General features: G+C 36.7%; 1 protein-coding gene across 5 annotated transcripts in view; it reads right to left on the bottom strand.

Annotated features, from left to right (window-relative positions):
• The window catches only part of LOC113076246 (stAR-related lipid transfer protein 13-like), a 40,976-nt gene extending 21,830 nt beyond the window's left edge, over window positions 1-19,146 (bottom strand). For 2 of the 5 annotated variants that reach the window (XM_026248907.1, XM_026248910.1), the window contains exon 1: window positions 15,936-16,302. In XM_026248907.1, the coding sequence (XP_026104692.1) occupies window positions 15,936-16,050 (115 nt within the window). In that variant the 5' untranslated portion in view covers window positions 16,051-16,302. Of the gene's footprint in view, window positions 1-9,441; window positions 9,694-15,935; window positions 16,303-17,935; window positions 17,967-19,004 lie in introns of those variants that run through there. The other 3 variants (XM_026248915.1, XM_026248923.1, XM_026248931.1) reach the window with 3 other exon arrangements.
• Between the last annotated feature and the right edge of the window lie 7,006 nt (window positions 19,147-26,152).

The following is a 26,152-nucleotide window of genomic DNA, read 5'->3' as shown; positions in this document are numbered from 1 at the left end:
CCACCACGGGACCGTGGCGCTGGCACTGCCTCGGTTCTGCCGCTTGCCGCTTGCCGTGTGAAGAGGCTCACGCGGGGCACAGCCATAGTCTAGAAGGTCGCCCCGCGGCCACAGTTCTCTCTTATTTTGGGGGCATTTTGTGTATTTGGTGTGGTGCTCATGTTGCAGTTTTCGAAGGAAAAGTTAGTAAGATGTTTGACACTCATTAGACATTCATTTTTTTTTTTTTCAATACTCTTTGTGGCTGTTATGTTTTGTTCCCAAACTATCTCAGATAGTCACAAATGTTGCACAAGGCTTAATTTCTAGGGGGAATATTTTTAAAAGACAAATAAAAAAGCATTTAAATTAATTTAACAATTTTAACTGTGAGACATAATATAAAACCAATACTAAAATGTTCGGAAAACATCTCTGTTATTGCACAAATAATAATAATAGTTCCCTTTTTTTTAATTACCGTTTTATGTTTTATAATAATTTTACAACTTTTAAATGTATGCAACAATATAAATCCATTTAACAACACCATTTGATCTAGAGGTATCAAACCAACTGTAAAATATACAGAATATCATTCAGTATAATGCACAAGGCGTCATTTTTCAGATTATGCCTTTGTTTTTTTATACAGTACTGAATCAATATTTTTCACGTTTTATATACTGTATCTACTTTATTTAAACTCTGACACCATTTGAGATAAAGGCATCAAACCAACTTAAATTTATTCAGAATATTATTCTTTATAATGCACAAGCCTTGGTTTTTCAGATTTTGCCTTTATTGTTTTTATATTGTTTTATTTTATTAAAAGATGTTGCAAGCACTTTAATTTGTCCCCTTTTACTCATACTGCACAAAAAGGGGTTCAATAATGTTGAATGTTACAGGGACTAATTATTGCAAATGCAGATCTCACTGTGTTCTGGTTTTAGATTAAATAAATTTCAGATTTTAATATGGTGGTCTTCTTAATGACAGCTTTCCTTACAATACAATTCCTAAAATGAGAAATATCCCAATATATCGCCTTGCTTACAGTATCGCAGTGTATTGCAATACATCGTATCACAACCCCTGTATCGTGATATGTATCGTATCGCCAGATTCTTGCCAATACACAGCCCTAATACACACACACACACACACACACACACACACACACACACACACACACCAAATGCATTGCAATAAAGAGACTGACACAAAAAATAATGGCAAAAATAGGCTTCTACTGAGTTATCCTTGCCAACTGCAGATGGAAAAACAAACATATAGTGCAACCAGTGTAACTAGATTCACAGAAAAACAAAAAAAAAATATTAAATTAGACTATTATGAGCCCGTTTTAATTTTTTTTATGCATCAAAAACAGCACTACCAGTTAGCAAAGTCCCTTAAAGGCAAGTCATTTCACTTGGCTGCTATCTTCGAATTGCCTCTGGCCAGCTATTTCAGTCATGCAAGCACATCGAATTTCCCAACGCTGTCTACCAACAAATACATTTAATATTTGAATTCACTATTGACATCTTACAACAAATTATAAATGTAGTTTCTTATGACCAAATAGCATTAAAAAATAACTGCAGTGATGCATTGACTACCAATCAGCTCTTTCAATTAGTCCTTGCCATACTGTGCATACACTTCTTGCCATTTAGAAGTAATACGAGTGCACTGTCTTCATATATCTGAAGTCTTAGCTAGTCCGACTATCAACAGACTGACTCATATGGACCGGTACTTTTGAATTAATCAAACGAATGCAGCACAACCAATGTAACCTAATTCATAAACTAATGACTTTTAAGAGCTGTTTTTTTTAAAGAATCAAAAACATATATGACCAAACTAGTTACGTACTTTAAAATGAACACTTGGAGAAAAAAAATAAATAAAAAATAAACATAACCCAAATACAGCCGCATTAATCTTAAAAGAACCAATCTCAAACAAAATCAGAATAAAATGTACAGCCTGTGAATCGGATTTAAATCTGGAATTCAACAAATAGCCCTAAAAGTCTGAACAATCACATCACTATAAGTCATTACAAACCCTACAGCAAAACAAGTCTCCAAATACAACTCAAAAGCTCCTGTAATTGCCTCAGGGCAGCTGCTTCATAGGCTCTTATGATACATTTCTGCTGTGTTCTCATTATGAGTGTGAACGGGATGCTAGGATATCCCTGATGACTACATCCTATATTCGCAGATCAGTAAACGCTGACAAACCTTGGGAATTGCTTGATGTTTTATAAAACAAGGATGTGCTTAAAAACTCTCTTTATTAAATTTTTCTGTAGAATGTATACTGTAGAGTTATTTCTGATAAATATTTTAAAATCAGCAAAACATTCAACATTCTGCCCAACATCTCCACTGGTTTGCAGTCTGAGACACTGACTGCGCTACATCCAGAACATCAACAGTATACAGCCCAAAGACATATCAGCCACAGCTCTGAGCTAAATAAAGCTCGTGTGATAGAGGGAGTATCCGTCATGTATCAGCATTCCTCTCACAGCGGTTTCAAAAACATGCTTTGAGGGTTAACAGCATTCATAAGTGTCTCTATGTGTTGATATGAGACCTGTATATAACAGAGCTCTATAATCTGTCCCTTTTGACATGGCTAGCTCTTTACACTCTTGACGCTTTAAAGTGCCTAAAACATTGTTGTGCAGGTTAGGAAACCTTAACAGAATTTCCTTGTAAACATCAGATGTATTTGTATTCAAAAAGCACACGGATTCATAAAAACAGTGTGATATGAAGAGTTTGTAACATCAGAAACTTTCGACTGAATTCATATGCTGTTTTAGTGGTATCGACGTTTAAGCGACTCCTGTGGTTTGCAAATGTAATCACAATTGACTGCACTCATATCACAAATCTGGCAAATGCAGACATCAATGCAGCGGTGAGCCAGCATGTTTTGATGTTATTTAAAATCAAGTTATCACTTGTGGTCTAAAATAATTATGTTGACAGCTGCTGTAACCTCCTGCCATTGAGCATCTGTCACTTGTTAGACCTGCAAAGAAACCAGCAAAGGATATTTTTAGACCTTAGTGCATCACTTTGGTTCATTGAATGAAAATTCAGTGAAAATGTGCATTTAAGCTAGTTTGGGGTTAAGAAGATACATTTTTTTTTTAAAGAAATAAATACTTTAATTGAGAGGCATTCATTTTATAATAAATACTTTCTTTTAAACTTCCTATTCATCAAGAAATCCCGACAATCAGCATCAGTTTCCACAAAAATATAAAGACTTTTTTTCAAAATTGATAATAGTAAGAAACATTTCTTTAGCACAAAATCAGCAAATTCTGAAGACTGGAGTAATGCTGCTGAAAATTCAGCTGTCAATAGAAGAAAAAAAAAATACATTTGTAGGGATTTCTCGATAAGATTTTTTTTTTTTCTGTCTGATCCAAGTCACTGAATATTGATTATATGCTGATACCAAGTCCCGATCCAATATTTGTATTTTCCTAGTGTTTGGTCCAGACTTCAAGTACATAAGTTATACATTTATTAAAATTAGGGCTGTCAAATGATTAAAATTTTTAATCAAATTAATCAGAATTTTCAGTGGATTAATCAGGATTAATCACTATTTGCAATTACACCTGAATCCTAACCATTTTTTTTTCTGAAATGCATACCAAAAGATAAATAACAGGACACAGATACATAATTTTCATGTATTGATTCATCAATATGTGGTTCTTTTTTTCTGAATTTCAAAAGTTTAACATTTACTTAGATCAAATTTACCTGAGCACTATATCAAACCATGCCATTTAACTACAGATAGTGTAAGAGTTTTAGGTGAACCAGTGGTTAAATATATCTACATATCTATGAAATTATGCATAGAGACAATAAACTCAGAAACACAAACATGCGCCACCATCACATAAGCAGCACTCTGGGCCACAATACTTTAGGATCGATATTTTAACGTTCTGAAGGCTTCAAGTGCCAGTAAAACCAGGTAAAAAAAAGCATATGCTTTTCCAAACAGCTGTAATTTTCGCTGCATTGCATGTATGCGTTCTGCCACACGCAGTGTGAAACACAGGACGTTATAACAGGAAGAAGCTCCAGCGTATCAACTACCAAAGTCGTCTCTGTGTATCGAGCTTGGCATGAATGTGTTTGAGAGTAACGGGGGTAAAACCTTAAGCTCACCGCTGTTTTTTTTACTATCTTGAGAATTCAGAGATCAACGAGACTTTCCTGACCTGAATAATTTGTCACACTGCGCATGCGTGAAATGCGTTAAAAAATTTGACGTAATTAACAACAAACAACTAATTAACGTCGTTAACGCGCTATTTTTGACAGCCTTAATTAAAATCAATCCAATTTACACATCAACATCTACCAATGTCTCTCTCTCTCACAAAATTCTCAATATAATACTGAACCGTTCATTACGACAGCCACAGTTCTGCCTTTAATTAATTCCTGTGAGTTTTATTTCTCTCAAAGTTGCTCGTGTGTGTGTGCCCATGAGTTTGCATGATGAGATGAGGAAACACCTCCTCGCTTATAACAAGCTTTTGAAAAAAATAACCTGTGCCAAAGATCTTCCTTTTTTACCACTTTTCTAAACCGGCTGTCCAACAAGAGAACATTATAACATGCATTTGTATTAGATTACTTTTGTGAACTGATGTGGCTTATCATCACAGAATAATGCAGAAAATGTATTCTATAAATGTAAAATTCGATTAGCAATGGATTATAAATATACTTAATTTTTATGAAACTACCCAAGATGGCTTAAAGAGCACAGATAAACCATATACTGCCACACTTGAGTGTTTATGGTTTTCATGTTTTATCATTCAAAACTTTTCTATCTTCTTTATATTCAGTTACAGTGACAGCAGGAGTCTTTGTTCTTATTAGGGATTTCCTGGAGCCTCATGTTAATTCTATAAATTCTGTGATACATATGTGGAGTTTCTGCACGAGGGCAGCCTCCGAAGACCAGAATGATTGAAACAGACATTAAATAGTCCTCAATGATAATCCTTCACTGAAAAGAACTTTAAAGTAGATATGAAAATCCATGTTTTTCTCCAGTGCACAGAAATGTACCGGGGGATTTTTTTTACAAATTTGTTTTCAAAATCAAATTTAAAATTACATATCCCAAAAAAACATTGATGTGCCAAACCATCAACACCGAACATAAAAATGTGGTAAAAATAAAATAAAAAAATGTTGTTGTTTTGAACCGTGGGTTAACTATATTGTTGCTTTCCATCTAATTATTTATTATTAATAAAGTCAAAAATCCTTGAGAGCAACTTGGGACATCCCTAGGCATTTTAAAATATACTGAAATAGAACTTTTTTTTATATATATATTTCACAATAGTGCTGTGATTACATATATAAATTCTGCCACCTTTCAAAAACATTTTTATAATATAAATAAATAAAAATAAAACTGAACAGTGGTGTATGTGCATTTATTAAAACATTACATACTGTTGCTGAGGAAATCTCATCATTGCTTTTTCACACAAGATTCTTACTGTAATATCTCACTGATCCCTGCGATGTATTGACTGCATTACTGCCTCAATTTTGGCAACAAAAAGTTCACCAAAGTGAGAACAAGCACTGGGGAATGCAGGTGATTGCAACAGAATGAATCAGGAGGTCTGACACTGTGAATATGTGTGATGTGTATGTGTCCCTTCAGGGCATGCTGTAGAAAGAACATGTTCACGTTGTCAAGTGCTCGACAGCTTTAGTTAAGAATATTTACATTCAAATACACGGTTCTGCCTCCAATTTTAAAAAAAATCTTTTTTTTACTTTACGAACAACTTAAGTGTGTTTAAAAGGGAAAACACTAATCACCCACGTCATTCCCAACATGTGGAACACAAATAAAAACGTTTTTTATCCATAGAGTGAAAGTTAGAGTAACTCAAAACAACAGAGGAGCCCACGACTTTCATTGCATAGTCACAAAAAAAAAGAAAAGAAAAAAAAATCTGTTTTACACTGCTAGAATGCCCAGTCAACATTTACAAAACTCAGCGCTATTTGCCTTGTACAATTAAGGTCACATTATTATTACTGGCCAGAAGAAACCAGGTAGTCAGTGTACTGTAATTCAAAATACGTTTTACTGATCGAGACAGCAGTTATTCAAATGATAAAGCATTATACCCTGGAATGTATCCAGACAGCACTTTCAGCATTTCAAAGAGTTGATTCAGGTTCCTGTATCACAGTGGTAAATGAATTTAGCATTTTGTTCAGCATGAATTTTGAGGGTGTATTTGCAATGATACCTGATTTGCATAATTCCTTTGGGAACAAAGGAACTGAAAAAAGAAAAAAAAAAGAGGAAATTCATTCTTGGCGAATTCCCCCACAATACTATCAAATAACCTTGACAACACCCAATTTTGAAAACTCACCTGGACATTAAGTTCTCAAAAGAAAAGTGACATTCAATTTCTTTTTACCTACTTTGCCAAAGTCAACTCTCTCCAAGTACTAGCACATCATGCATACTGAAGTGGAATAAGCTGCAGCATTTGCACTATATGCTACATAGTGATAGTGTGAAGTGACATTCAGCCAAGTATGGTTACCCATACTCAGAATTCGTGCTCTGCATTTAACCCATCCAAAGTGCACACACACACACACACACACACACACACTCACTGTGAACACACACCCGGAGCAGTGGGCAGCCATTTATGCTGCGGTGCCCGGGGAGCAGTTGGGGATTCAGTGCCTTGCTCAAGGGCACCTCAGTCGTGGTATTGAGGGTGGAGAGAGCACTGTACATGCACTCCACCCACCTACAATTCCTGTAGGCCCGAGACTCGAACTCACAACCTTTCTATCGTGAATCCGACTCTCTAACCATTAGGCCACGAGACTTCCCCAACTACCTTCATACCAACTAAAATGCTCAAAAATTCAGAACAAGTGGAGACAGAATTTATACAGCTATTTTTGAACCTCATTTTATGAAGAATGGAAATCTGGATTAGTGCAAAATACCAATAACTAACAGTTGAAATAAACACCGCGTGATTAATAAGATACCTGCCCACTCACTCGCTCACTGTGTCTCGGCTTCAAACCACACACAGAGCGGCACTGAGCGGGTGAGAGTGATTTGTTGTAAGCCTGGGTAATCCCTGCTGCATCAACAAAATAAACCAGAATTAGGCTGAGAAGCATTTGAAGCAATGAAAACCCTGAAGCAGAAGAGGAAAACACTACTAAATGCTCCCACAGGAGCGGAGCGAGCAGAAGGAAAGCACTTCATCTCATTTTGAATGCGTGTTGAGTGTGTGTGAGACGGGGGAGTGACCTTTAGTAAATTGAATGTAGTGTAAACCTGCTGTGTGCTGGGAGGGAGCCTTACTTCATTCTCTGCATGTGTGAAAGTGTGTGCTTCTTGACCTGCTGTGGCCTACCATAAGCAGATGGTTGAAGATGACCAAACTGATGTTGTGTGTGAGAGCGCCAAAGCGAATGAGCGAGATGCAATCAAATTATGCCCCCATTTGGAAGTGGCCAGAGGTGAATGGTTTCATCACTGCTCGCTTATAAGAATAACTACATAAACCGAAAAATGGTAATGATGTTGCATGACTGCATTACTGTTTGATCTGTTGCTACAGACATAAAAACAAAGCCACAAACAATATATATATATATATATATATATATATATATATATATATATATATATATATAAAGAGGACAACAAAGCAGTTTGTGGCTACTACTGCTGAACAAAATCATGCCACTGACGAGAGACAAATAAGAAACACCCGATGAAAAACAAGTCAAACTCAGTCTCCACTGATTGGATCCCTAACAAAGCCTCTGTTTGTCTTCAGTGTTCCTGAAGGGGTTTTGGTTGGAAGCAAACCACATTCAGGTCAGTGCCTTAACTAGGCCACTCCAGTGACTATTTCAAGAGGTCTTCTGACTTATCTCGTAATGTGCTAGTGTACATCTTTGATCATTCTTGTATCTCTGATGAAAATGAAAGGTCACAGACATGTCCAGAGGATCATCAGGAAAACACTGCGACTTTTGAGAAATGAACTAAGAAGCCTCTGTTTCTGAAAAGACTCAGTGTTTCGAAAGAGGCTGCATTTTGAAGAGTGCCTGTGCATTTCTGAAGAGCCCCTGTGTTCTTCAGAGGAGTTTCTGAGGGGTCTCCACCCTTTCCACAGAGTATCGCTATGTTCCCGAAAAACATAACTGCACTTGTGAACAAGCTGCTGTGGAGTTCTGGATATTTATGGTACACGACTGATTCTTCATGAATTTAGACATCTCTCTGAAGAGAAACAGATCACACCCTCACAAGCTGTTAAAGGAATAGTCCAACCAAAAATGAACATTTTGTCATCATTTACTCACCTCATGTAGTTCCAATCCTGTATGACTTTTTCTTGTATGAAACATGAAAGAAGATATTTTGAGAAATGTTTCAGTGGTTCTTGTTAATTACAATGGACGTCAACAGTAACCAAAAACACTTGAGAACATTCTTCAAAATATCTTTAGTTTTTTCAAGAAGAAAGTCATACAGGTTTGGAGCGACATGGGGATGAGTAAATGATGACAATCTACATTTTCAGGTGAACTATGTCTTGAACACATTCTTGGCTTTGTTTTGAGCTCATATCAGTCCGTTTAAGATGTTCAAATCTAAGTAAGTAAAATGCTTTTAGACAAAAGCATCTGCTACATGAATAAATAGCATCTGAGAAGTGTGTGTTTGTGTTTGGGGAAGGAAATGTTTTCTGTGCTCTAGCTGTGTGTGTGTGTTTGGCTGAATACACCTCATTGTTCTTAGCGGTTCTCTGGCTTCTTCCCACAATCCCAGAGTCCACCTCCACTTACCCCAATTACACTTCTCCTCTTCTTCGACCAATCCTGTTTATGCCTCTCTTTCTCCTCTAACACTTCTCCTCTCATTCACCCAACAAACAAATAAATGTATTATTAACATTCTTCACTGACTGACATTAGGTTCAGGGTACAAAGGTCAAATTCTCATGAAACCCTTTGTGTCAGAAGCAGCGCTGCACTTCCACGGCAGCTATTAAACACATTAGTCTCGATCCACACTCATGGAAATACACACACACATGATTGCAATGACATAAGAAATTCTCCTACAATCCACAGCAGGAGTTTTCCAAATGGGGTTGGGGGAACACAAGGAGGTGTTAGGGGGTCTGCAGGAAGGTCCAGAGAAAAATAGTGTATAAATAAAAAAATGAATGTGTTAAATCACTATCTCGGAGTTCTGAATCAAATCACACTAGCCAACAACCCATAGGCACTTAGTATGGAGACCAGAGCCAGATGCACTGAAGAATAAAGTGAGGTTAAAACTCACCGTGACCCTTTCGATGCTGTAGGGATGACCTCTCCATTCTAACCACTTAAACGCCACAGTGGTCCAACATTACGCGTTAACCTTCAAGAGACACAGAAAAGTGCCTGCAACAGCCATTCAAACACTTACAACCTGCCTAAAACCAACATACGCTCATACATTTCCAAAAGGTCCAAACAGAAAAGTATTTTTTTTATCCAGACAAGGCCATAGCAAAGAGTCACGTTTAACCAAATCGTCTCTGAGAAGCTGAGCAGGATCTGATTTACTCTGTGGCGTCAGTATCCTGAGAGGGAGGGATTGGGGGGGTGCTTCCTTCCCACCCCCCCACCCATTTACACCATCTGGTTCCTGAGACCAAATGTTCGGCCCTCCAAAACTCCTCCTCCACGTACCACACTACAGTCTGTGTGTTCTTGTGAGCCTCAGCATGCCAAACAAGCTCAAGCCCCATAATCCAGACGGCCTGACATTGGCCTTTTTAGGGCTGTGTGTTAGGCCCTGAGGGACTGTTAGGTGGTTCATAAAGTTATTACATTTGGTGAAGTATAACTTCACAACCAGTCCAAAGCCCAGCTGCCAACCTGCGACAATCAGACAAGGTGTTTACATGTGCGTTTCGGTGAGTTACTGTGCTGAACATAGTGGTGTTGGATGTAGACAAAAAAAATATCAAGGGACAGGACTTGTGAATAGCAGAGAGAGAAGCCCAACTGATGCTGGTATGATGCACATAATACACCAGGGAGTGCTGGCCGATATGCTCCATAGACATATTCTATCCTTAGCCTGTGAGATCGCTGATGCATGATATTATCATGCCAATTTAATTATTCACTTACTTTGATTCAGAGCCAGAGAATGAACCAACTCAAGGGTATTCCCAAAAGCAGCCTAATGTTAAACTACACATTATCTTTTTAGTCAAGTGGCATATAGATGTTGTGTCATAAAATATTTTTTATATGACTGAATCTGTATTTAACATAATAATAAAAAACAAAAAACATTGTAAGTTACAAATGAACTTAATTATTATCCTTAATTAGGGATTGGGGGAGGTGTGCCTGAAGCGTGAATCCTTATAAGGGAAAACAACTAACACTGTGTCTACACTGGATGCGAGTGGTAGAACCACCGATCTATAATAGAGATTCATTATATATAGATCAGTCAATAGAAGTCATTATAATCAGTAATGCTCTCGACACTGGATGCGGCGTGGCATGACACCACACACCCTGACAGTAAACTGCTGCTGCGTTCCATTTATGACGTACTGACAAAAACTTCAAATGATTTTCAATGGTCCCTTTGTCGCATCCAGAGTAGACAGTCTTCCGCATCCGGTGTAGACAGTGTAAGTAGAGATGAATGAGGACGATCGCAAATGATTTCCAGATCCTCAGTACCACTGACAAACATATAATCTTATAAAATGTGTAATGTGTAAACAGAGTACGTGCAACCGCAAATCTTCAAAGTTTTTATTTATCATGCATTCAAAAAGGGGCAGGCGGGGGCATCATGATGCCACCACATCACATTGAAGTGCAAATTGAAAAATATGGATAAAACTACTTCGTTTTGATACGTACATTGTGTCCTATTTTTATTTCATTTTTGTTTTTGTTTTTATAGTGTAGCACTGAAAAATGACTGAGAGGAGTAGTTAAACAGAGCAAGTATGTACTGACTGATCAATTATGATTGGATCAAAGTTAGACAGTCTGAACAGTCATTTCCTGTTCCCTGGGATTTGCTGTCATTCCTTGGGTCCTGTGAGATTGAGAGGAAAGGAGTGGTATAGGAGAGGGAAAAGGACAGACAGTTCAGGAAACAAGGGATCAGACGGGAAAGCACAAAGGAAAATGTCACGGCACGAAAAGGGTGGGGCGCTGTCATACACGCATCACTTCCTTTTCGATGGGCCTGTTTGATGTCTATCAGCAACACGCAAACAAACTCATGCTCACACACCCCAGATACAGAAAGACAGGGTGCAAGGCAAAAGTGAAACAGAGCATGAGTAAATCACGAGTGTGAGACAGACAGACGATGTAATCTGAAAGAGGAAATGAATGACAGTGAGTGACTCAGCTTTGACCTCACATTTCCAAAAACCGATGGACACTAAAATACAAATCACTGTACACTAAAGACAAAGTCAGCTCAATAACTGTGACAAACTGAGCAGAAGATGACCATGACAATGCGTGGAGATTGTCATTTTACATAAGTCATTGTGATCTTGTGGTACTATGCGACGAGAAGCCACATATCCCTGAAAATAAACTAAACTCAAACTGAAACTGAAACAGGACAATCTGCTCCCTTAAACAAACACCATCACTTTACATATGCACATCTATTCATACACCGTACATTAGCACATCAACACACACACACAGCCTTCTGCTACACACAGCATTTCCACTTCAAACACAAACACAGCACGACAAACATGCACGCGCACACAAAGTCTAGCAAGAAGACCAGAAAAAAAAAAAGTCGAAAACCGCTTCAGATTTCTTCAAATGTGTGCGTTTTTAAGCAGTGTGCGTTTAGAACTTCTTGCAAACCCAAACTATTTACTGTTGTTCAACGATCCAACATGACAAAGAGATTTATTCAATCTAAACAAGAAAAGCAAATCCAATCAAATCAAAAATGTTTACAAAAAGTCTTTTAAGGAGTTGAGACGTTCGCACAAACTCAAACGTTCTGCATGAAAATTCAGTCTGATCTTAATTCTGACCAGTGGCAGACAGGATGAATGAAAACGCTAAAATGTTAATGAAAATTAGAACACATATCTGTATTAACAAATTAAAATGTTTATCTTATATTTTCACATCAAATACTTCTCGGTCTGGGAACAAAGAACCCGTTTTTATTCCAAACATGAATTGCTAAAGAGCAACTGAACTAATGATTTACTTACTGAACTACACATTATTACTTTAATCATATCTGACATCTGAAATTACCTGGTCATTCATTTACTATTATTACATTTCTTAAGATTTCCATCCATGGAAATCAACTGGAATGAAGGAAGGAATCAATCAAACAAAGCATAAATCACTGAAACAATGAATTAAATCGATCAATCCATCTATTTATCCTAATCTACAACCATTTATTTAAAGAATTTAGTGACCAGACAAAGGAAAAAAACATGACACTTCCATTTACATAGGTAAACATAAATTGCCACAGAAAGGTTAAAATACCTAGGACCATTTCACTGTACTCTCCCTATAGTCAAAATCACTATCATCATCCGAGATCAGCACAGCAGGCTGAAACACAAGATAACATCTGACATCCAGCATGTGGTCTGTCTACTCACCAGCCTATTTGGTCTAGAGCTCTAAGAACAGCTGTTCCTTAAGTATTTCCCTTACACACACACAAGATATTCCTGCATGGTCATACCTTCAGTGACCTTTCTTTAACAAGGCCTCAGAAATTCAGCACACACATACGGTGATGAGGAAGAGAGAAATATTGAAACTGTGAGAATGTCTTACATGATCAGCTTCCTCTTGCAGAGGCTTTGTGGGCTGTTTGAACTTCACTATTTGTTTTTGTTGTACTTTCATGCCCTTTTTTGTATTTATGTGTCTGTTGTGTTGTGATACGCAGCTCTCACTAAGGTTCTTGTACGGCTTCTAAAACAGTGGTTTCCTCTGTGGCATTTCACAGCTGTCTGGATGCAAATGACAAACGTTCAAATTTCAGAGTGTCCATTCCATTTTGTCTAGACTAAATAGTGCCTGACCAAACATCCACCCAACAGGTCAAGATACAACGGAGATCTCATTCACATCAGCGTATCACTGTTTGACTTTCATATATACAAATGTATGAAATAATTAAAACAAATGTATTTCAATGTCTATTAATTGAGCTCCTGTGTTCAGTGATACAATCCCTTAAAAGCCAAAATGCTTCTCCGACACAAACGTTTTTTACTAGGACATTGTATTAAATATATGACATTTTTGGTATTGTATTCAATTAAAGTTTTTAATAGGCCTAGCTGTGCCATTTTTATAACATTTGATTGCAACTTACTAATACATTTCTGCTGAAATTTCTAATATACACAATGTTTCAAATTATTCAAAACAAGTAGCATGAAAATAAAATAAAAGTACTGATGACTTAAATATGCACCTCTCTCATAAAAGTCTATAGATCACAATAATCTCATCTCACAAGGAAAAGTAGGTGGACCAAAAGCTATTAGTCTCTCTGTTTTTTTCTGGATGTGACAAGTTCAGTGCTAGATACAAGTAAATAAACACAAATATCCAATAAAAGTCAACCCGGCCTTTTTATTCCTGTAATAAAAGTAAAAGTTGTTTTAATGAACCAGAAAATCTTTTTTATGTTGCAACACTGGAATGGAATGCTTGCTTCCTCTCAGCTGACATTCTGCAGAGGTTACTACTGTACGTCAATCAACACCGAAATAAACCTAGACAGAAGGACCCTCCACAAGCTCAAACCATAAAGCCACAGCTCGCTGCCTCCATTCAGAAGTGTCATATCATATTCCGCATCTTTCTGAGGGCTCCCAACATTTGAAACTAGTGGCTGAAGTTTTATTGTAAGATCTTTGTTCATTTCAGTTTGACCTTAACAGTTTGCACATTGTTTGTCAATGTACAATGCACAATGCAATAATGCTTTAACAAGAGGCTATTATTAAAGTTATGATCAAGTTAAAACTAGATTGTAACTCATAACATGAACATTTAGTGAAACACAGTAAATTTAACCTAATTTTACCTGCAAAAAATGTAATTAACATGACTTTTAAAGGCACAGTGCCAAAAAAAATAGTCAATTTAGCTCTAAAAGTTAGAGGTAGGAAAATGTTCATTAAAAACTAAATTACAAACTAAATTATTAATTTTTAACTTAGAACTTTAAGCAAAAATACATATAAAGACACTCAAAACACTGTGTGTGTGTGTGTGTGTGTGTGTGGGTTTCCACCCAGCCTCAGCCCCATCCCATTTATTAGAAACACTCTGGTTAAAGATAAACCTGCTGGTCACATGCTCATCATAAGCTCATCAAACTTATCACATGAAAGAGGAAACGGTAATTCTCTGTAAAAGCATTTGAGGTCCAAAATCCTTTCCACAATTGACAAACACATTCCTGCCCTCTGGGGCAAACAATTCAACATGATAAAAGTCTACTGGAACTAACCAACTAATTCTAAAGACAGGCGTGCACTTCTAAAAAAAAAGTGTTAATTACAGCAACTAAAAATCTCATTAAGATAATCACGGTCTCAATGGAAATGGCAAACTTACACTGTCATCTTTGTAATGAGATCAGCACTGTCAGACTTGTATATGAAGAGTTCAGATGCAAAAGCCTCTAAGTGCCGTTTGAAATTTTCTTCTAAAAATGAGCATTTTTATCAGGCTCAAACCTGTATAGGTTCAGTAATTTCACTTTAACGGCAATGAATAGTTTCTTTTCTTTCCCATTAAAGTAAAATAACTGAACATAAACATAGGAGCATGATGACCTTTTTGGGATTGTTATAAGACCAGAAATGTGAACACCAATGCCAGTTATGTTAATTGAAAGCAATTTCAGATTCTTTCCCTCTTTCTTTCCCCAGATAAAAGCTTTAAAAGCAGTACTATGTTGATGTATATGGATAACAAACAGTGGCTGTGTCTTCAGTGGGCTACCAACTGAGATTCCGTTCTAAACAGCATTTCTGAACATCATGCATGTGTGCAGCAACTGTCTAGGTAGGAAGCTCATCTCATCATGTTTCGAGACACAGCTGGTGAGAACAGACTCGACCTGATCTGTCTCTGCCTCGCTCACGCCCAGCTCTCTGTGCATTCATTCTCCACGGTCGCGTGCGTGTGGCAGTGGGCCTCTAACAGATGAAAGGATCTCTTATTTCAGTTGCATGCAAAAACGTGGCAGCGCGTGCACACTCAAGTAACTGTATTATAGCTGACCCTACCATTTTAACATGGTAAACACAGTTTTCGCCAAAATATCATAATTACTATGCTTAAAGTGATTGTTTCAACAAAATAAATAAATCTTACTAGACTTTAAAATTAATTGTGCATTAGCCATTAAAAAGAAATACATCATGAAAATATTCTAACAACTTTTAAGGAGAATACTTATGTAATCAATGTGATGTAATCAACTTTTGGGAAGCCATGGTTACCACGGTAAATGTCCGAGGGCTCCGCAATGCATGAAGGAAAGCTCAAGGGTTTACTTCGTTACTGAAATGTGCACAAAATTCCATGACATATAGTTTATAATAATGTACCAAACAAATCGGGTTTATTATTAAATTAAACGCCAATAACCCGACAGAAAGCAATCGTGGGCACACTTTCGAGCCCCTTTGAAGGTTGCTCTCTCACCCGATGCCTTAAGAATATCGAATTTTCATTAAAAAAAATACATTTTCTGTAACTTACTGTCTAACTGCCGCTGTTTCGCCTTCTTCCTGAATAAAGTCAGGGTTCTGTATGTGGATTCCATGAACTGTGAAGATAGAGATTGCGCGTGTTGGCCATTTCGGCTTTTATCCATTTCCAAACTCCTCAACTCCTTCGCCAACTCTCTCCTGACTTCTGAACTCAACTTTTAACCCCGGAATTCTTCTTTGTTAGACTCTCGAGGCGTACGAAGTCTTTGTCCTGAGACGAAGCAGAGGTTATTCGTGCTGCTCCATCACTAGCGCTATCGATGCATTTCTTTAAAAACTCTAATTAAAATAACTTTCCGTGGACGCTGCCCTGTAACCATTCAAACCGCTAAGCATCACGGGATATGAAGTCTCTTCACGTGTGCGTCTTCTGACTTTAGTAGCTTCCGTGATGACGCCAAGCGGACTTCTTCAAACAGTCCCGAGCTGTTTAAAAAAAGGATGCAATGCCTATTTGTGTGTGTGTGTTGATTTAGTTTTAATTATGAGGACAAACTTTAAATGACCCAGGTCAAGTCTATAACTTTTAAACTTTAGTTTAACAGAAACATTTTCACAAGACATGAATCTCTACACTGGAATTGACAAATACCATTTATTTTATAATATACAAAACCTAATAGATGGGTAAAATTATATATATATATATATATATATATATATATATATATATATATATATATATATATATATATATATATAATATTGCATAAATAGTGATAATCCATGTTTAATTTTAACTAGCTTTTAAATATATATTTTTTCACATGTCGTTTTTCCTCGTGTCCTGGTTAAAAGCTCTAGCATAAAGAGTGGTTACAGTCATGTAAATTAACAGATCGTTTGGATGGGTCGGGCAGATTCCTGATGCTGCTGCCATTGTGGACTGTTACTTCCCTGACTTTAATCTGAATGAAACTGTAAATATCTCACATGCTACAGTGCTTGACCGATCTATGTGATTACATAGATATCTAATCTTAAGTTACATCAGAATTACTGAAGGACATTTCTAAAGTTTGTTCACATGCCAGAGAACAGTGACAAGATGAAGCAATCAAACTAAGAACCAACCCATGTGGACAAAAGATGGCTTGTCTGTGTGTATAATTTACACCAAAAACAACACATGCGTCTGTTTACTGAGCTCGTTCATTTGCATAGGCTGTGGGGATCTTTGCAAATTAGGAAGAACTACAAACATTCTAATTATAAAGTCAAATAAACCATACTCATAAAGTCCCAGCAGAAACTAAACACAGTGTGCCTAAAATATGCTCCACATAGGGACTGACTAATATTTGTTAGCCTGAACATTTTTAAACTAGTACAAGAAAAGACTCATTATTAGACTTATTGTAATGTTCCTTCAAAGATCAGCAGGTCCACATAAAATCAAAACATATACATCTAAAATAAAAGCCATACATTTCATTTCTATTTGTGTTTTTCATTGCATGCACTTCCAAAGAGTCGCCCTTACATAGGGACCCCTGTGCCTGTGCACAGTCTGTGGGGAATGAGTGATTACACATTAGATGCATCTACCATCTGAGGTGTGTTATAAATAGTATGATCTACTTTCTGTGTCATGTGATCCGAAGACTGGAGACTACCATGACTTTCTTAAAATGCAACTGGGTGACAACCACAGTAGATGACTGCATGGAGAGGGTAGAGGTCAGGGACTTTTAGAACAACTCGAACTACAGAACAAGCGACATCAAGAAAATAGCATTAGAGTTAAAACAGAACCATGGGATATTTCCTCCATATAACCTACTTTGTTTTATATACATTTTATTAACAGTTATAGTAGAAACTGTTATACATTCCTTAGTATGTTGTTTAAGACTGAATTGTGTACATTTCACTGCCAGGAATTTACACACACACACACACAGTGTTTTTCTAGGTGCTCTAGCAAGTGCCATGGTAATGTTGTTAGTGGCAAAGCCATTCAGCTGTAATAAGATCTCACATCTTTACCTGATCTCTGGACACGACAGCAGGTCAGCTTCTGAAACACCAGGGGGGAAAATGTTACAATCATATTTGATGGAATTTTACAAGATCTTTGTGTCTGCTTGTCTCTGGGTGCCTTCACTTTGTGCTTCAGCATCACCTTGATAAAATAAACCCTTAATAATAACAAGGACACTTGAAGTATTCGTTTAGTGTTGCCTGTATGGGGTCTTCTTAAATAAATTAATACTTTCATTCAGCATGGATGCAATAAAGTGAACCAAAGTGGCAATGAAGACTTTTAGAATGTTAAAAAAGATTTTTATTTTCAATCAACAATTTATGTCTATAATGTTATATCTAACATTGTAAAAGTCTAAATCTACATATATGATGAATTAGTATAATATCTAGTGTGCCCCTGAATCAAAGTATGATTCTCCGGAAATTTCAGTTGAACAGACATTCCACTGTATCCAAAGTCTCCAACGAAAAAAAAAAAAAAAAAAAACTAAATATATCAGGATCTCTCACTTAGGAACGTTGTGATGTCATACGGTTTGCAGTGTAGCCTATTGGCTGAGCCATCTGGAAAGGGTGAATGGGTGCTTTTAAAAAAGACGTTGTCCTGGAAACAGAGTTTTGGCTGCTTCCCATCTTACTATGAGCAGCCAGTGAGAGAGTCCAGTTCAGCAAACGATCATTTCCTAGGTCCACTGCACCACCCAAAACATTTACACATGCTAACAAAGTGCGTTCTAACAACTGCTCACACAGTATATGCTAAAACATTTATTTTCAAAAACGAAAACATTCAAATCATAAGCTTTTGAGATTTGTTTCCCTTACACAAGTTATGTCGCGGTACTATGGTACAGTGATGGTAGCATATGATATTTTTATGCCATAGTATTAAAAGTAACACTAACTTTTAGTACTGTTTGTAAGTGTTCAGAGACCATAACAACGCAGAGGCTAAGCAAGAGCAGCAACCTGATCTTGACAGCTGTCAGTCAAAGCATGAGCATGTCTCACTGTTGTCTCATGCTTTTAAAGCTATACTTTGTGCTTTGCGTATCTCTCTCAGTCTTACCTTAGCCTGGTTGATGAGTGCTCTTAGGCAGTTGACAAAAGCCATGTTCGCAGATACCCACACTGAGGGTCAGGTTCAAAAGGTCGAGCCTGAACAGTCATGAAGGTCGCCGTGTGAGTCTGTGCACATTAACGTCTCTCTGACTGAGTGTCTGAGGATCTGGAGTTCAGTGGCTTGAAGAGGCAGATAGGGAGGGGCCACAAGGCCATATTTCAGCTGGCCAAGAGGAGAGATTCCCTGCATACCACTGTAGCTAGCACTAAATGCTAACACACAGCGGGAAGCACTGAAGCCCAGCCGGATCTGCTATCGGAACAGAAAGACCATACTGAGAAAAGTACACCTCATGAAAGTTTAAAGCAATCATCCCAGTGTTATTGCAGTCCCGTATTATTTTCTTGCTTCAGTGAAATACAAAAGCTAGCCAGAATAAGCAACTCTTATTTTACACCATTTCCAATTCCACCAGTTCATCACAAGGACTAAAAAGATTTGTGAGCTTAAATTTAAGTCTGTTCCATGCACAAATATATTATTTGACTTCCAAAGACTTGGGAAATAGCATATGGAACACTCCAAAATATATTCAGATTTAGCTAGCTTCATTGGAATGGTAAAAAACTTGACTGTGGATTGCAAACCCATTTTAATTGCTATATTACATTTCATTTGTTACATTATTATTTTACTACAGAAGTATTTTAAGCCTCTTACACAGTCTCATTTTCCAGTTGGTGGTCCTGTCCCACAGATCGCACTTTCAATGTGGACGGACTTCACATACTTCATTGAGCATCTGAATTATTTGCTGTGAGAATTACTCTAAACCAAGGGTCCCCAAACCTTTTTGTCAGCCGAACCCCTCGGATCTTCAATATTTAGTTTAAATACCCACTAAGGTAATATTTCAATAATTTTACAACACATTTGTATATTCACCAATCTCTGATGTTGGTTAATGGTCACATGACATGCAGTTAAACAAATAAAATTATTTTTTTTTTTTAGTAAAGGGTTTTATTTTGTCTGTTTTTTCTTATTTATTATTTTTTATTTCACTGAATTAGCAAACCTCAGGAAAACTCTGCCTAAATGAATAGCATAATCACTGACTGGTTTTACACCTAAACACAAAATAAAAAAACAATAAAATGAACATTTTGGATGGTCCCTTTATACCCAATTCAACTCTTTAGTTCATTAGTAGAGGCTCATAGACCTGATATGGGTATATGTCAGATAAGAGAGACACTCTTGTGAAGACATGTAAGCAATTTGACTTCTCAACTCAGTTTCTCCCAATTATATCACACGTCTGCAGGCAAAGAGACACACATATGTGACCCTGGGCCTCAAAACCAATCTTAAGTCGATGGGGCTTTTTTTTTTTTTTTTTTTTTTTTTTTTGTAATAGCCAAAAAAACATGGGTCAAAATTATAGATTTTTCTTTTATGCAAAAAATCATTACGATATTGATTAAATATCATGTTCCATGAAAATATGTTGTAAATTTCCTGCCATAAATATATCAAAACTTAATTTTTTATTAGTAATATGCATTGCTAAGAACTGAATTTGAACAACTTTAAAGGCAAATTTCTCAGTATTTTTTTATTTTTTATTATTTTTTTACACCCTCAGATTTCAGATTTTCAAATAGTTGTATCTCGGCCACAATTTGTCTTCTCATAGCAAACCATACAACAATGGAATGCTTATTTATCCAAGTTTCACATGGTGTATAAATCTCAATTTTGAAAAATTGACATTCAATACTTTTTTGTGGTCGTGGGTCACATATAGTTTTTGTATATAATCATCAGTAGCTCTCTTGAGAATTCACACCCACCACCACTATTGTTATGTGTCAAAGACACAGAAAACAAAAACTAACAGTGTTTTCACTCTCCCACTCCAGCATGCCAGAGATCACACACACACAGTCCTACACACACAGAAATGTGTCCCTGACTTCGGTCAGCAGATTTTTCTCAAACTCATTTGAGGTACTGCATCAGAGGAAGTTCTATGTCTCTTAATAATCTACATTCAGCTTAATAACAGTCATTCATATACATATTTTCTATTTATCATTATACATAGACAGGACCAGTGGAATTAATTTTCCAAAATTTCACTCTTTACATGGAAAACCTCCTTTGAGCAACACGGTGCAACCCTTCCTTGTGAAGATTAAAACAGACTCTGCAATATTAAAGTTTTATCATCGTGTGCAGTCAATTTGATTATTAATTATTATTAGTAATAAGAACATTGCTTGTCCTTATAGTTTATGCAGGCAGTCTGACACTCTGATTGATCTGAAAACATCAGTTCCATACAAAGTCTTAAGTGTCACCCTGCAATATCCCATCAAACATAACAATGATCAACATAACAATTCTCTCATCATCATCATCATCATCATCATTTGTGTTTCTCTATTCACTGGCTCTCTTCAAATTATCTGATTCATTCTAGCTCAATCAGGAGGAAATGACAAATCAACATTTCAGCCAGTGCAGACTGTTTCCAAAAGTCTCCAAATTACTTCCTGTAGGAGGGTTTATTTATTTTCATTTTTACATTATGTAATTCAAAGGCTCATTATGAAACATTTTTAAATAAAATTATGATTCATTTCACACCCAATTATAAACATTTGTGTTGTGCAAATGTATTCTGAAAAAAAGAGGTTTGATCAGTTCCACTCCAAAAAAAAAAAGAAAGAAAGGATGAAGGTAAGTAAACAAGTAAAATGAGAGTATGCAAACACTTTGACAAAAACATAACTGTCTGAGAGATGAAAAATCGGAAAGATCTTGTACTTATAGAATAAAGAGTTTCCTTAATGCCTCTGTCTGTGAGAAACAACTGAAACATTCAATTAAACAATATACAAAATATGAACTGAATTGATGTAAATATAATATTATACTAAACATTGTGTACACAAATGATATAAGAGCTCATAACAAACCACCAACATTTGCCATGATTCAGTTCCCTGCTATGACCTGTTTTGTCTCGAATGGAAAAGGTTTTGCTCCTTCTTAAGCCAGTTTCATCCTTCCAGGGACATAAACATGTCATTTTTGGTTCCATCTTCTCAGAGAACATTTTTATTGCATCCAGATGCGATTGTAAAGGTATTTCAGAGTGGTGTTGTTACCAGGACGTGTTTATGATATGTGCTTCTGATCTCTAATAGAAGCATTGAGGGTTTGAAAGAGCAATCTGTGCACTCATCTCTCAAGAAAGTCATTTAAACCAGCTAACACTGAGAACAGCAAATGTTCTTTTGACATTCAGGTCACAACTGCCACTTCCTCAGAGACGCTCAGTGTCGTCTTTCTCTGATGTTCTGCGTTATGATCTCCAAAGAGGAAAGTTTCTAAGCAGAGAAATTATTCAGCTTTTTTTTTTTTTTAACTGTGCTGTTGTTCTTTTCTACTTGTGCATGACTGACTCAAGTTATCAAAAATGCACCAGCTTGGATTTTTAAGATAGCCATATTGCTTTTCCTTGCATTACCTGAGATTTTGAATAGTATGACAGGCTAATGCCACCCACACACTACACGACCAAGGCAGAAACGACTTGTGTCTTAAATTATATACTATACGCTATGTCCTCAACCATCTAGTTTATGAATTTTGTATGGATATTTTGTCATCCAGCTTTTGTGTCTGAAAGGCCAGCTTTTCTGAATGCCTTCAACATCTTATTTCTGTTTAACCATATATTTCTTCATTGAAGTAGTTATATTCTTCTATAATTTTCTGAATGCAGCAGAACATTGCAGACTTTTTAGTTAATTAGTGCATCATCTAGGTATTTGAAGTGTACTTCTTCTTGTTGGAATTTCCACATGACTCTTTTTTACTACAATATTGCATGCACAAGTATGCAAATTGGGACCTATCATTTATGCATGCACATGAGCACAAATGAGAGCGCTGCCAACACACTGCCAACATTCACTCCATTTAAACATATTGGACATACTGTCTTGCATTTGTTTGGCTGTAACAAGTCAGAGGCCATATATGGAACTGTCTCTGACATGATGTGTTATTCACGTAAACTGCCATAAACATCATAACTTATGCCAGGTATATATTACATAAATTAAGGCCTGATTTTCACTCATTGACAGTTGTCTGGAGAACAACAACAAAAAGATCAACAACAAAAGACCGTAACGCATGTATTTTGTTAATGAGACAAAGTTGAGGGCAAATTCTAGTGAAAGGTTGTGTGTGTGTGATCCCCAGTCAGTCTACTGTGTAATGTAAAAAAACACATACACTTCATTAAACCCCAAAAAGTTGTTTACACACACAAAAATATATATACACATGAAAACAGACATATACAAAGAGTTTAAATAGATCTTAACCATCCTAAAGCTTCCGGTGCAGACTATTGGAAATGTATTGATACCCATAGTTGAATATAAAGACCTTCTGATAAATGGATAGCTGTTGTTTGCTAACTGTGAGAAGAAGCCCAGCCACAGAACTAGCAGATGAGGCTGGATTTTGATTGACTGCTGTGACAGAACCATGATGAGGGTCCCAGCGGTCCTACTCCTGTCTTGAACAGCAGGTGAAAAACATCTCTGGGTCAGCTGAGCCACAGTGCACCAGCATCCCCTAAAATGTTGATATTTTAGAAGTTCAAACAGAAAGAAAGAGTAAGACAGGTCTGGAGTCTGAAAATGCTGTAATGACCACATTAGAGATTTGGAGCAGCTGCTCTGAAGGATCTTTTATAGTTGAAAGTGACCTTTCTCCTCTGCCCCAGCAGTGAACTTTCTTATTGCTGTTATTAATGTAATGAAACAAGCCTCTCTGTCTTGTGCACACATGCTTCTTCCACTGCCAGAACACTTTCTGCAGCTTTATTTGTATAGCACAGTGTGGACAGGGAGCAATGTGGGAGAGAAAAGGGGACGGAAAATGACTGCAAACTGTAACTCGAATTAAAGTCACCCAAAGTGCAACCATGAGGTTATCAGCTCCAGCAGAACCAAAGGTGTCAGAATACACCAATGTGATAAAGCTGAGGTATCTGGCCCGCTGGTGAGGTTGAGCCCCCTGTACTGGGCCTGGAACTGGGAATGGTATTGCTCTAATGAGGCTCCAGCACTTAAGTTTCCCAACATGCCCTTAGGTGACCTGTGAGAAGGTTTTTTTTCTCTGTGCCGTAATCTCCGGTTTGCCAGAAACAGTGTCGTACTCAGGCCAGTGTTCACAACGCTCCGGGGCGCCTCTACAGCAGCCTGGAGTTAGACCACAGAGAGTCTGGACTGTGATCATTCATTCTGACAGACTGCAGCTGCTCTGAAAATGACGCGCATACAAAGCGTGATGGTACATGGTATAAAAGGCCAGCCTCATCATAACACAGCTCAGCACTCTTTCTTTCTTTATGTACATATATATATATATATATATATATATATATATATATATATATATATATATATATATATATATATATATATACACTATCAAACACTGTACCAAATGTTTGAGGTTGGTAAGATTTCTTAATGTTTTTGAAAGAAGTCTCATCTCTCATTGATTTGATCAAAAATACAGTAAAAATTGCAATACTGTGTAATATATTTACAATTTAAAATAATGGTTTTATATTATATTAGTGCACATATCCACTAGTGCACAATGATATGCATTAGTGCACAATAAAATTAGGATTAATGATAATAATTACTATTATTATCATTTGATGGGATAGTGGAATGGAGACTGGAAAGTGTAGCTGAGCGAGAGGGAATGTGTTAGGAATGGGATCAGTAGAGATTGGGAGACTACAGCTCTTACATGTGCTGAGCCGCTTACACCACTGCTCACTGACATCTGCTATTGTTACAGAAGTCATATGTTCAGGCACAAGGAATTCCCATCTAAAAGAGCAACAAACAGCAAAATACTGAACTGGCCCTGAGAAACACCTTTTCTGTTTGTAAAACTGTGGAAAATCTGATCATTTACATTTATGCATCTCACAGATGACTTTATTAAAAAAAAACTACTTATGGTGTATCCATAATGCACTTTTTCTTCTAGTTCTGTCTCCCTATTTTTAAAATCAGTGCATATTTTCAATCAGGAAAGCTGCATCTGCTGTCTGACTCCTTAAACTTATTTGATCTGCAGATACTTGTCCAAAAGACTCACTTGTTGTTTTAGACACACGCTTAACTGTTGAGTCTGAATGGAGGAATAAGGGTTTATTAGGGTGTTTTAAAGAAACATGTAAGCAAACACAACGGTCTCCCATGCACAGACTGCCCTCTACAGAAGCTGGAGATCTCATTTAGACTTCAAACAACTAATCTTAGACTTTAATCTGCAGCTGGCACATCATAAACATATTAAATATATCTAGAATTCATTACCATGCACCTCTTTTAAACAATATATAATGTCAGGCCTTAAAACAAAGTATAACTGTAAATAAAAAAGTATTTGCTATTGATTTCCAAATTTACTCTTTTCTACTGTTTTCTTTGGTTCTATATTAATACACTTGACTAATAACAGATTGAGGAACTTCCACAACGCACATGTCAAATGAGTCTGTCACTAATTATATCATTCACACACAAAATGTGATATTTATAAATTGTGCTGATGAAACCACAGGAAGCACTTAAAGGGATAGGTCACTCAAAAATGAAAATTCTGTCATCACTTATTCATGCCATTCCTAACCTGTTTGACTTTCTTTTATTCTGTGGAACAGTTTTAAAGAATGTTGGCAACCAGTCAGTTTTGATGACCATTGACTTCCATTGTGTTGGCCAATAAAAATACATTTCTTAAAATATCTTATATTATATATTGTTTAAAAATTGATGACGACTGATGAAAGCATTTTCTTTTTGGGGGGTGAACGATTCCTGAAAGACCAACATGACAAGAAAAAAAATCCTAAAGAAACGAATAAAAACAAAATGACAGCAGCACAGGTGAGCAAGCACAACACAGTTGGATACAGACATACAAAGGTCAGAAGAAAACACTGCAGTCTTCTAACACCTTATGGTTCAGGTGCTGCTATGCATTAGGAGTGAAAATTAAAGTCTTTTTTTAGACTTACAAGAAAGTCTAAT

The sequence above is a fragment of the Carassius auratus genome, chromosome 5 (genome assembly GCF_003368295.1).
Source record: "Carassius auratus strain Wakin chromosome 5, ASM336829v1, whole genome shotgun sequence".
Lineage (NCBI taxonomy): Eukaryota > Metazoa > Chordata > Actinopteri > Cypriniformes > Cyprinidae > Carassius > Carassius auratus.
This window is presented reverse-complemented; position numbering and strand designations above follow the sequence as displayed.